General features: G+C 67.9%; 1 protein-coding gene across 1 annotated transcript in view; it reads left to right on the top strand.

Moving 5' to 3' along the window:
- Positions 1–12,244, top strand: part of ASS1 (argininosuccinate synthase 1) — a 30,941-nt gene extending 18,697 nt beyond the window's left edge. The window contains exons 11-16 of the mRNA XM_055138798.1: positions 1,283–1,367; positions 1,677–1,741; positions 6,140–6,271; positions 8,330–8,486; positions 10,899–10,964; positions 12,000–12,244. Of these exons, the coding sequence (XP_054994773.1) occupies positions 1,283–1,367; positions 1,677–1,741; positions 6,140–6,271; positions 8,330–8,486; positions 10,899–10,964; positions 12,000–12,039 (545 nt within the window). The 3' untranslated portion in view covers positions 12,040–12,244. The remainder of the gene's footprint in view (positions 1–1,282; positions 1,368–1,676; positions 1,742–6,139; positions 6,272–8,329; positions 8,487–10,898; positions 10,965–11,999) is intronic.
- The last annotated feature ends 287 nt before the right edge of the window (positions 12,245–12,531 follow it).

Below are 12,531 nucleotides of genomic sequence, written 5' to 3'. Positions count from 1 at the left end.
GCCTCTGAGATTGGGGGGCTCCGGGCAGCAGCCCGCGGCCCCGGGGCTTGGCTGTGGAGGCAGCAGGAGCGGAGGGCCCGGTGCCCACACTGGCCAGCCGGACGGAGCCGTCGGAGTGATTCGGGGGCTGTCTGGGCAGAAAAGAAGCGAGACGGGAGGACCCCTCCCCACCCACTCCCCCATTCATCCCCTAGTTAATTTATTTGAAGTTTTAATCTAATTATTAACTATTTTAAAGGCTAAGAGGCTTTCTGCGCCGCGGCCTCAACAATGTCGGTGGCTCTGGGGGGCCCGGCCGGCCGGGGCCAGGCAGGACCATAATAGGGGCCGGGAGGAGAGAAAGGGAGAGGGGAGGGCGGGAGGGGGCGGCGGGGCTCCAGGTTCATTATTGGGCCGACTTACATTTAATAGCAATTTACAACCAAGTTATAAAACCCCTGGAAATGGGGGTGAAGAATGGCCGGGCTGCAGGGCCGGCCCCGGCAGGCGATAAAGGCTGTGAGGCCCCATTGAGGCCTGATTGGCACGGCCCGGCCTCATGGTAATGAGCTGGGCAGATGGGCGGGGGATTAGCCGCCAACTTTGAACAGCTTTTCTTTGTCATTGTTACAGCTCTTGTTAGCCCCTGATACATTTATTGCTCATTTCACACCGCTCCGGAGAGTGCCCCCTGGCCATTGAGAGTCCACCCAGACCCACCCCTCCCCCACCGCACCGCACCCCCTCGGCCCAGCCCTGCCCTCCCGCCACCCCACCCCCCGGCTCCCCGGCGTGTCCAGCACCCGAGGGTCTGCGGGCCGAGTGGACTCGGGGTCACCCCACCAGTCGGCGGGCGGGGGCGGGGGGGCGGCTGCAGGCAGGTCTGGGGTGCGGGTCTGGGGTGCGGGTTGGGCCTGCCAGACGTGGGGGGTGCGCGTGTGTCTGCACTGGGCGCGCTGTGGCCGGTGGCTGGTGGGACAGAAGGCCGCGCGGGCCTAAGACAATGGTGGAGCGTGAAATTCAATTAGTTCGGGGCCTGGTTCCAATTTCACGACCCCTAAATGCAAAGGGGCCGAGAGAATGGGAAGGGTGGGGGGAGCGTTTTTATTGCGTTTTTCCCTTTCATTCCGGGGGGCTGCACCCCCTCCCCGGCGGGCCCCCCTGCGCACGGGGGGCTTCCCGGGAGTCATTTGGACCCCATATCTGTCACATCCATTTAAGGCGTGGCGGGCCGGCCGGCGAGGGGGCGGGGGAGGGGACTGGCCCCTCGGCTGAGCCGGGCCCCGGCCCCCTGCTTCCCCAGGGGTCCCCGTGAAGGTGACCAATGTCAAGGACGGGACCAGCCACCGCACATCCCTGGAGCTCTTCATGTACCTGAATGAAGTCGCGTGAGTATCTGCAGGTGCCCCCCCGCACCCCCCCCCGCCAGGACCCTTGGGCCAGCCTGGGGCACAGCCCAAGGCAGACGCCAGAGCTGGGTCCTCCTGGCCAGCCTGACCCCGGCCCCGTAGGTGGGGGCCGCCTGGTCTGGGGAGGGCCGCCCCCGCCAGGGTTGGCCCCCAGGACGTCCAGCGGGAGCCCCAGGGTGGCGGGCGTGAGGCTGCGCCCACCCTGCCGGGACCCGGCTCGCCCACCTGCACTGAGGCCGGCCGGCCGGCGGGGGGCGTCTCACCCGCGCCCGGCTCTCCCTCCCGCAGCGGCAAGCACGGCGTGGGCCGCATCGACATCGTGGAGAACCGCTTCATCGGGATGAAGTCCCGAGGTGGGTGTGCGGGGCCCGGCTCAGACACCCCCCCTGACACCCCCAAGGGTGGGCCGAGCGGGGAGGGCCGGCCCCGGGGTCTCAGAGGCAGCAGGTGGGGGTCCCGGCCGGGCTCTGCCCATTTGCTGGCGGGGCAGAAAGGCCCGTCCCTGGGCAGGTGCCCCTGGCCGGCGTGGACAGTGGGGCTCTGCAGCCCTGCGCGGGGGGGGGGGGAGGGCGTGTCCACTGACGGTGCTCCTGCCCCCTGGGGTTTCCTACGGCTGCCCCGGGGCCCGACACGGGGCCTGCGTCCCCCCTGGCCTCGGCGAGGTCTCTGGCCTCCGTCCCCACACTGGGAGGCATGGGGTGGGGTCACTGCGTTTGGACTGGGGGGACCTTTCATTTCTGCCTTTCCCTGCGGATTTGTGCGGGCCATTGTCCCTGATTGGAACTCCCCAGGCCCTGCGACAATGTTGCTAATTAGCTGCTCATTCATCCTCGGCCCACAGCTGATTCCGGAGCTTTGTCTCCTGCCCTTGGGAGGACGCTGGGGGGTGGGGGTGGGGGCTGCCCGGGTGCAGACGGCACCCACAGATGGAAAACGGGCTCGAAGGCAGCTCCCTGCCGGGTGGCGCAGGGGGCCACGGACCCCGAGCCGTGTCGGGTGCAGGACCCTGGCACAGTGGGGGCAGCCCTGAGAGGGCAAGGGCGGCTCTGCCCCTCCGGAGCTGCGGGTCCCCTCTGAGCCCAGGGCAGCGTCACCAAGAGATTGTGGATGTGTCTCAGACACGCTCACGGCTGCCATCAGGACCTGGGTGGAGGGACGTGGCTCCTCCCCGTGGCAGAGAGAGGGACGAGACCCTGTGGAAGGGCGCCTGCAGGGCTGGAGGCCACCCCACACCTGAGCTGAGAGGGGTATGACAAAAGTCGGGGCAGTGCTATCCCAGGAAGACTTCCTGGAGGAGGTGGCAAGTGAATGGCCTTCGACTGGTGGAGTGAGGACTTGAGAGGGTGGAGCAGGCCCGGCTGGGAGGCGTCGCGAAGGGGGCCTGGGTGGGGAGAGACGCCTGGAGACTGGCTCTGAAGGCCTGGCAACAGTGCCCCGGGGGGACGGTGAGCGGGTCCTCTCAGCCTGTCCGGTCCCCACGTGCCCATCTGTGCAGGGCGTTGTCCCACAGGCACCCTGCACGGCCACAGCGACCTCCCCTAGGGGGCGTCGTGCCCCAGTGGGAGGCTGTGTCCCCAGGGAGGGCTGAAGCTGCCTGGGGCAGCCCCCACGGCAGGCGAGTCGAGGTCAGCTGGACCCAGGCGCCTCCTTGTCCCCACCCCTGCCTGCCCGGGAAGGGGCCCTGGTCTCCGCGTGACAGAGCTTGTCACGGGGCCTCCTAAGGGCTGGGTGGGCTCCCCGGGTGCGGGGGCGTGGGCTGGGGCCGGCTGCCTGGGTCTGGGGGCGTGAGCAGTGGGGCGGGCCGGAGTGGCAGGGGGACGGGGGTGCGGGTGGGGCTATATCGTGGCTCTGGCTAAGTGACATCAGGGAAACCAGGGGGCCTGGGTGCCATCGCCCCCCCCCCCCCGCAGCCCTGCGCTGCCCTCGGGCCTGTCTGCAGTGACCCCTCCGAGTCCCCCCTTCTCTGCTCCCCACCCGCCTCCCCCCTCCCCCTCCCTCCTCCTCTCTGCCCGGGAAGGACTCACACCCACCTGCCACTCTCCAGCCCGCCCCAGGCTCTGTTCAGATGGAATGTTCTAGAATGTGGAGGGAGGGAGGGCGGGCTGGGCCCGGCTTGGAGACCCCCTCCCAGGCGGGATCTGCCTGGGCACCTCAGTAGGGCCGGAGGCTCCAGCCGGCATCTCTCCCGCCCCGCCCCCGCGGCGGCCTGGGCCCCCCACGCGGCCCCCACGGCCATCAGGCCTGACGGCTGACAGTGCTGTCGCTCCCTGTAAACACGGAGATGAAAATAGACACGAGCTGCGTGCGTGTCGCCGTGTCTGCGCGGCCCGCTCAGCTGTCACGGCCCCTCTGCCGGCTGCCACCGCGCCCGCCGCTGGCAGCCTCCCTGTCACCGCGCCGCTTCTCCAGAAGAGACAAATTATCTCTCCCGCTCGCCCACTCTGGTGGGCAGGGGAGGGGAGTCGCACCCGAGGGCCCTTGCCGGGACGCTCCCGGCGGCCGGGGGCCCTGAGGGCGGGCGGGGGCCCTGAGGGCGGGCGGGGGCGGGCGGGGGCGCTCCGGGCTGTGGAGGGTCGGGAGAAGGGGGACAGCTCGGGAAACTCAGTTTTTCCCAAGGAGCCTTGGAAGGTGGTTTCCAGGCCCCCCAAGGGAGGGATGTGCTGACAGCCGTGGTGGCCTCTGACTGCTGTGGCCGGGTTGTGACATGCACGGCCGGCCCCTGTCTTCCGTTGCCGGCCCTGACTCCCGTGGCCAGCCCTTGACTCTGTGGCTGGCCCTGACTCCCGTGGCCAGCCCCTAACTCTGTGGCCGGCCCTGACTCCCGTGGCCAGCCCCTGACTCTGTGGCCGGCCCCTGACTCTGTGGCCGGCCCCTGACTCCCGTGGCCAGCCCCTGACTCCCTGACTGTGGCCGGCCCTGAATTGCAGGGGCCACAGGACGTTCTTTGACTCTTAGTTGTGGTTCCCGGGGTGGTTGAAAACTCTGAGGTTCTCTCTGCCCGAATCCCCCCCCATGTACCTCTGTGAACACACGCTAATGTCGGGCCTTTCCCTGGGGCCCGGGTCACACCCTGGTCTCCGCGGGGCAGCTCCGTCAGTGTGTTCTCAGTGGCCCGTGGGGCTTCGCTCGGCCGCCCCCAGCCCCGTTTCCGTGTGTCCTCAGGCACCCTGGGGAGGGGGGGCTGGTCAGGGCACCCCAGGAGCCCGGGTTGGGTTTCCCGTCAGCCTGGGGACCGTGGTGTTGGCTTGTGCGGAGGCCGGTTCCCCGACAGGGAGGCTGTGACCCCCCGAGCCTGGGCTCCGGCTGGCCTGACAGGGCCGCCCCCCTGCGCCTCCGCTGACGCCCCCCAGTGGGGCGGGGCCTCTCCGGCCCTGGGCCACCTGTCAGATGTGTGGACCGGCCAGTGTCTGCCGGGTGCGGCCCTGAGGATTCCTGCCCCTCCCAGCTCACGGGCCAGAGGCTCTCGAGGGCGGGGGTGTCCGTCCCCCAGCCCACGCCCAGGCCTGGGCTCTGAAAGTCACACCCAGTGATGCTCAGGAATCACTCCTGGTAGAACTCGGAGAGCCATGCGGGATGCTGGGACTCGAACCCGGGTCGGCTGTGTGCGAGACCAAGGCTGTCCCTGCTGGACTATTGCTCCGGCCCTTTCTTGTGTTTCTTTGGCATTTTGGAAACCTGGGTGGGGCAGACCGGCAGGGCTGGGGGGCGCGGGCCGCGTCCATCGGCCCCTCGGCCTTCCCACGCCCAGCTGGGCACACACCTGCGTCCGGCTGTGCCCTGCAGACGGGCTCTTCCCATGTGTCTGGGCGCTGTGGGGGGCGGCAGGGACCCCCGGTGCAAGGGGCGAGGAGGGGTGGGGGCAGGGGCTGTGGGTGTTAGGAAGCGTCAGTGGGGGGGGTGGTGCGCTGACAGCCTCAGCCAAAACTCTCCCCTTGGCGCCGGGCTCGGGGGGCAGGAAGGACGCGCAGGGCAGGGCCGAGCTGCTTGCCCGCGTCCAGGGGGCGTCCAGCTGTGCACACACGGCACCGCTGACCACCCCTTCCACCGCGGCCCTTCCTGAGCCCAGGGCCGGCCCCGGTGCTTGGTGGACAGAGGGCCGGGCCTGAGCTGCAAGAAGGGAGTTCGGGGTCCTCTCCAGGGGGCCCGGTCAGTGCCCCCGGGCTCAGCTCCAGGTCCACCCGCAGGCCAGTGCCTCGGGGGGAGCCCGCTGGCCACCGGCCCGCCCAGGACCCTGGGTTTCTCGGCCGGCCTGGGACGGTGTGTGCGTGTGTGTGTGTGTGTGTGTGTGTGCGTGTGTGCGCGTGCGTGCACACATGTGCATGCAGACATGTGTGTGCAGCCCCTGGCTCCCGGGCGGGAGGGAGGAAGGGATCGCCGAGACGCCGGGCTCCATCGACGTCGGTTTAATTACAGGTTTTCAGGCGCGGGCCGGTGGGCACGCGTGGGGGGGAGGGGGCGCAGCGCCGAAACCCTGTCATTTCCCAGCGCCTGAGGGCCTCTTCAAAGGGGGGCATCTAGACATTTTCTCCGCAAGCCGCAGAGTGGACTGCAGTGGCCCCAGCGTGCGCGTAATGACAGCGGGCTCGGCCGCAAGCTGGGCCTGAGTGGCCGCCGGGCGGCTCCTGTCAGGAGCCGTTATTAGTATTTTTTTTCTCCCTTTTTGTCATTTGCTGACAGTTTGGGTTTCACGCGTTTCTCTGTCTTTTTTTTTTTTTCTCCCTCCTCGTCCCCCTGCCTGGAAAAATGGCTAGGTATCTACGAGACCCCCGCGGGGACCATCCTGTACCACGCACACCTGGACATCGAGGCCTTCACCATGGACCGCGAGGTGCGCAAGATCAAGCAGGGCCTCGGCCTGAAGTTCGCCGAGCTGGTCTACACGGGTGCGTGCTCCTGCGGCCGCCCCTCGCCGCCCTGCCCGCCCCGCCCCCCAGCTCCCGTCCACCCTCCGGGCGTCCTGCCCGGCACCCCCCACCCCTCCGCCCCAGCCCCCACCGGCCCTGCCAGGGGGGCCCTGGAAGAAGCAGGTGAAGCCCAGGCAGGGGTGAGTGAGGCAGGGGTGTCAGGGCGCTCAGAGAGGGTCTCCCTGCCCCCCGGGGGCCCACCCAGCTCTCTCCGGGGGGAGCTGTGGACTCCCAGAGGCCAAGGGGCTTTGGGGGCCGGGGGGCAGGCGGCCCTGGGAAATGTCCCAGAGGCCCAGCGGTGCCCGTGACCTCCGTCCGGGGCTCCCTGCATTGCTCGGAGAAGCTGTTTCCTGCTGTCAGTTCTCCTGGTCCCGCCCACCTTCCCCTGGTAGAACGGGGGCCCCCAAACCTGGCCCCGTGCCTAGTTCTGTTTGGTCCGGGAGTCAAACTAGTGTTTATTTACTGTTTTATTTTATTGTGTGGGGCGGGGCCCAGGGGGCACAGCCGGCAGTGCTCAGGGCTGACCCCAGGCAGGGCTCAGGGGACCCCATGGGGCGCCGGGGATCGAACCCTAACCGGCCGCAAGAAGGCCGGGCACCCTCCGCGGCACTGTCCCCAGCGGCGCCCCCCACCGGGCACGGGCAGGTGCGTGAGTGCCGCTGTCACCTGCCGAGTCCCGCCCCGCGGGTCCGGCATGGGCCTGGGGTTTCAGAGTCCTGCGAGTGAGCACTGTGCTGGGGGCTGGGGGAGCCCCTCGGAGCCAGGCCCTGAGCCGAGAGCAGCCCAGCGGGGGGTTGGGGGGCAGCACAGACCCTGGGGCCGGTCCTGTCACCAGACCCCAAGTGCGGTGATGCGCGTTTGGGGAAGCCTCAGCGGGGAGCAGGGCGGGCGCACAGGGACTAGCTTGGCTGTGTCCCTCCGCGCCTCAGTCTCCACCTCTGAGGTGGCCCGGGCCATTACTCAGGGCAGTGAGTGCCTGGAGAGAGGCTGGCGGGAAGGGGCTGCCTGCCCCCACCCCCAGCACGGCCCCGGGCCCCTGTCACCCCCTGACACCCCGGTCCCTGCTCCCGCCCCCGGCCTGGTGTGCTGAGAAAGTATGAGGGGAAGTGCGGTGGGTCGGCCTTGGGGGGGCCCTTGTCTGGCTCCACCTCTGGCCAGGGACTCAGTGCTCGGGTCCCCCGAGGCCATCTGAGGGATGGCGGGGCCTGGGGGCCTTGCTCCTCGCCCGCGGGGGTCTGGGCCCCGTCGCTCAGGGGTGAGGCTCAGGACACGTGCTGAGGGGGAGGGGCCGTCTCCCCGAGTGCAGTGAGGCCGGGCACAGAGCACCCCGGGCTCTGCCCGTGACACCCCCCAAAGCCAGGAGGGGGGTCAGTCATCCCGCCCGCGGCCGAGGCGGGGCCGGCTAGGCGGGGTGGGGGGTGGCGTGGCTGGCGGGCGCAGCCCCCCCTCCCCACAGAGCCCCCCAGGTGCCTCCGCGGGCATCTGGCTCCCACGCTGGCCGCAGAGCTGACCCGACCGGGCGGGGTCATCTGGCACCATCTGGCCCCCAGCTGCCCAGGTAGCTCACCTTCCTGGGCGCCCCAGGAAACCCGACCCGCGGCGGGCCCAGGGCGAGAGGTCGCGCGGGGCAGGTGGGGAGGGGCGTGTTTCCCAGCGCCCCCCTCGGGCGCTTGCCAGGTGGACTCCGGGGGTCACATTCCAGCCCCGGAACCCGCGCGACCTTGGTGTTCCCGTCCCTGAGCCTCCCCCGCCTCCCCCTGAGAGGAGAGACGGCGGGGGGGGTCTTCCCAGGCCGCGTGGATATGGGGGGCCAGCCGCGCCCCCTCCGCAGACGGGGAGGTGACTCCCGACTTCCCGCCACCCAAGTGCTCCCCCGGAGCCCCCTCCTCCTCTCCTGACCCTTGGGAGGTGGCCGCGCCCCGGGGACGGAGACACGGCCCCTCCCCGCCCACACGCAGCCCACGGGCCAGAGCGGGGTGTCCCGCCCCGGGCCTCCCACCCTGTCTCACGGAGCCCCGCTTCCCCCACCCCCCGCAGGCTTCTGGCACAGCCCCGAGTGCGAGTTCGTCCGCCACTGCATCGCCAAGTCCCAGGAGCGCGTGGAGGGCAAAGTGCAGGTGCAGGTGTTCAAGGGCCAAGTGTACATCCTGGGCCGCGAGTCGCCGCTGTCCCTGTACAACGAGGAGCTGGTGAGGTACGTGCCCCCCACGCCCCCCCCCCCCCGCGCCCGGGCTGGGGCCAGGAACGCGGCCCCTGGCCTCGAGGAGGCCCGGCGGGCGGGCGGCACAACTGGGCTGCGGAGAAGCTTCCGGGAGGAAGTTCTCCTTCAGGGGTCCCGGAGAGTTTCTCGGGGGCCGTCAGGTGCCGGAGAGCCCAGAAGGTTCCAGAAGCTCCAGGCAGGGTAGGGCCCAGCGCAGGGGCCTCGAGAAGGCGGCCGGTCAGATGGTGCTTCCCGAGGGGCCGGCAGGAAGAGGTGGCAGCCGGGCGTGTGGAGCCCGTGGCCCACGGCCCGCGGTGGGGGCCGGACCCCGGCAGGTGGGCGGGCCGTGGCGAGGAGCGGGTGGGCTTGGTAAATATTCCCGAGGCGGAATGTCGGGGCTCGTGTCAGAAGGTGGAAGGTCCCAGGCCCCCAAGGGGCCCTCCCCGAGCCACGGGAAGGTTCTGGAGGAAACACGACGTGCGTGGACGCCGGCACGGCACCGTGAGCTCTTCCCTCCGAAGGCGCCAGGACGCCCGCGCTCTCGGGGACGCCTGGCACTGGGGGGGGGGGGGGCGCTGCCACCCGCCTGTGCGTCCCTCTGGGTGACGGAGGCCCCTTCCCGGAAGCCAGGCGGGGGAGGGGAGCGGCCGGGCAGGGCTGCAGGCAGGCGGGTCCCCGGGGCTGGGCCAAGGGCAGAGCCGGCCGGCCGCCCTCCGCCAGCCGCGCAGTCCTGGCTGGAGTCAGCGTTATTTTCTTCCTTGCCGTCTCTCCGCCACGTTGAGTGCCCCCCACCCCCTCAATCTTTCTAAACACTTTATAAGCCATAAATATAACCGAATCAGTTTGGATCAGTCGGGGTAAATGTCAAATTATCTTCTCTCTTTCTCTCTCAGGCTCTCTCCTCCCTCCCCCTTCAAATCAACAGCCTCTAATAATGCGCCCAACCCCTCATTAAGCCTTACAGTCGCACTCGGGGAGATTAAATGAATAAAGTAAAAAGGGAACGGGGAAAAAAAGAGAGAAAAGCAGGAGCATTTATTCTCACTGTGTCTCCGACCATTTCCCTTTTCTTTTTGATTTCTACATCGCTGGCTTGAAAGGCCTTGAGTGACAGCCTCGCGGGGACCAGCGAGGGGGCCGCGCGAGGGAGCAGGAGTGGAAATGGCGCGGCGCAGTGGGTAGAAAGTAACGTAATTATAGAGCAGGTCAGAGCCACTCCAATGAGCAAAAATAAAAGCGCAGAGGTTTGCTGTGGGCCGTCAGGGGAGGGAAAATCATTGGAAACTCTTTTCTGCCCCCCCTCCCGCCCCGAACACACCACAGTTTTTTTGAAAGGTGGATTTTTAGTTCTGAAGAAACATACCCAGGAACTCTTGGGCGGCTGCATGGGACGGGGCGGGGGAGGGGTGGGGGGGGTCTGGGGTGCGGGTTTGTTTGGCCACGTGAGCGACGGAGGGAGAGGGCAGGGATTCTGCCGGGTGCTGGGTCTGTGTCGGAGGGTGGTCGGGCCCCGCTCGGGGCCCACTTCTCACTCCAGGGGGCTGGTGCTCTCGGGGGAGGGGTCCGGGGCAGAGGGGGCCCGTCTCTGCTCTCCCGAGTCTTGCTGATGTGTGCCAGGGCCTGCAGGGCGGAGGGGCGGAGGGGGCAGGGGTGCACGGCGCCAGCTCTCAGGACCTGGGAGGCCAGAGAAGGGGCACGGGGGCACCGGCCCCAGCAACTTGCGGAGGGAGCCCCCGCCAGCGGGGTCGCCAAGTGTCCCGGCTGCCGGGGGCCCGGCCCTCCCTCCCCGGCTCACCTCTAGGAGAGGCTCCTGCCAGGACAGGCCACCGCCGCCTTGTCACTTGGACCCTGAGCCGGCTTTGTCCTGAGCCTGGGGCTCCAGCTCGCAGAGACAAGGGGCTGATTCAGGGTGGGAAGCGGCCAGAGGGGACCCCGCCCCACCCCCAAACTGGCGTCTGAGCTGCAACCGCAGGGCCCCCCCTGCTCGTCCAGTCTGGGACAGATGGGTGATGGATTGCTTCTGCCTGTGCCCCCACCCCCACCCCCTGCGTCCTGGCGCTGGGGGGGGGGGTGTCAGGTGCCTCAGGCACACCTGAATGAATGAATGAATGATGGTGGAGACAGAGTCCCTGGTTTCCCTGGAAACTCTGGGCAAGTGAGAGCAGCTCAGTGCTGGGGGTCGCCCAGAGCCCCGCTTGCTGGCCCGTGGCTGGGAAGGGGCAGCTAAGGGTGACCACCTCCCAGGTTGACACCCTGAAAGGTCGGGGGGGCGCGGCTCCTGGGAGGACGCGCTGTTTGGGGCCTCTGGCCCAGGCACGGAGGGGAAAGGCGACGGGGAGGGGGCGACCTGGGTGGTGACCTGGGTGGTGTCCCAGGCCCGTGCTGACCCGCCCTCTGTCCTCACAGCATGAACGTCCAGGGTGAGTACGAGCCCATCGACGCCACCGGCTTCATCAACATCAACTCCCTCAGGTGAGGCGCCCTGCGGCCCGGAGGGGTCCCACAGCCCAGCAGCTGCCCGTGCAGAAGGGCCCCCTGCTGTCCCCCCACCCCAGCCTCCGTTCATTGCCCTCCTCGGCATGGCCAGCGGGGAGTGACGCAGTTCAAGAGCCCGAGGCTCCTGCCCGCCCCCCAGCTCGGGAGGGCACTTGCCTGGCACACGGCAGACCCAAGTGCCACCCGGGCATTCGTATTGGCCCCGAGTCTGCCAGGAGTGACCCCGGAGCACAGAGCCCGGAGTAAGCCCTGCACACTGCCGGAGGTGCCCCCCATCTCCCCATAACGGGGGGAACAGCTCAAGGGAGCAGGGTGGGGCCTGCCCAGCCCGGCCTCCAGGACAGGGTCTCTCAAAAGCAGGGTCCTTCGGGCATCCAGCCGGCCACATGGCTCCCCATGGCCCCGGGAGGTGGCCTGTGTCATCCGAGGTCACGCCCAATCCTGGTCCCATTTCATTCGTGCCCCAAAGTGCCCCCTGGAAGCCACACAGCAGGAGGCCCTGAGGCCACGCCCAGAAGTATCCCCAGGCCCCTCCACACTCCTCCCCAGCTTCCTTCTCTCTCCGCCCCCCCCCCCCCCGCACCCCATGACCCCATGACCGGACACTAGCCCCAGAACCAAGTCTGGGGCAGACCCGGAAGCTCACCATCCCGCCCACCTGGGCACGCGCATGCCCCCCCCCCCCCACTTGCTTTGACAACTCCATAAACCCGTTAAGCAGCTCCGAGGCACCAGGTTTTCCTAATGGCTCTTCATGTCTCCCTTTGTCAATTAAATGCTTTGTCTTCTACAATGAGGAGCCAGGCGCCCCCTCCACCCTCCAGGGCAAAGTAATGACATTGTCCTGGTCACAGGGGACGCTGGCAAGAGAGGAAGGGAGGAAAGAAGTAACTTCACACCCCCTGCCCAACAGTGCCCCCCCCCCCAGCTCGGCTGCTGGCTGCGCTAGTCCAGCTGGGGGTGTGGACCTTGGGGGTTTACGTCGGTCTTTGTTTTGAATCTGGTTTTCAGGCTCAAGGAGTTCCATCGCGTCCAGAGCAAGGCCAAGTAAACAGCCCCTCGGACCGCGCAAGGCTGGGACCCGCTCTTTCCCGATCCCCGACCCCCCCACGCTAATTGTTGTGATCATTTGTAATTGTGACTTCTCCTCCGGTCTGGAGGTCTGGGGTGGGGGTGGGGGGGCCAGACCCCATCTTTGTTCCCGATCCCCTCGAGCCTGCAAACAGGAAGGGAAATGTTGGGGCAGCTACAATGGTGGGCTGCAAAATGACAATAAAAAACAAAAAACAAAGATATGTGAATGCTTTGTTTATTTCTGCGCCAGGGTGGGGGGCCGTGGGGACCCCTCCCGCACTGCAGTCAGACTAATGCGCGTCTCGTCAATCACGCTTTTCTTAGACCAACCTTTGTGTTCTGGTTAAGTGCTTCCGAAGGCCACCTTTTGCCAGGGAACCTGTTTTTCTGCAGGAAAGACCCTTCTCTCCCCCAGTTAAAAAAAAGGGGGGAGGGAGGCTGCTAAAGTGCTCTTGAATCCGCAGCCTGG

This window comes from Sorex araneus, chromosome 1, assembly GCF_027595985.1.
Source record: "Sorex araneus isolate mSorAra2 chromosome 1, mSorAra2.pri, whole genome shotgun sequence".
Lineage (NCBI taxonomy): Eukaryota > Metazoa > Chordata > Mammalia > Eulipotyphla > Soricidae > Sorex > Sorex araneus.
Note: the sequence above shows the minus strand (reverse complement) of the source record. Positions and strands in the feature narration are given on the sequence as shown.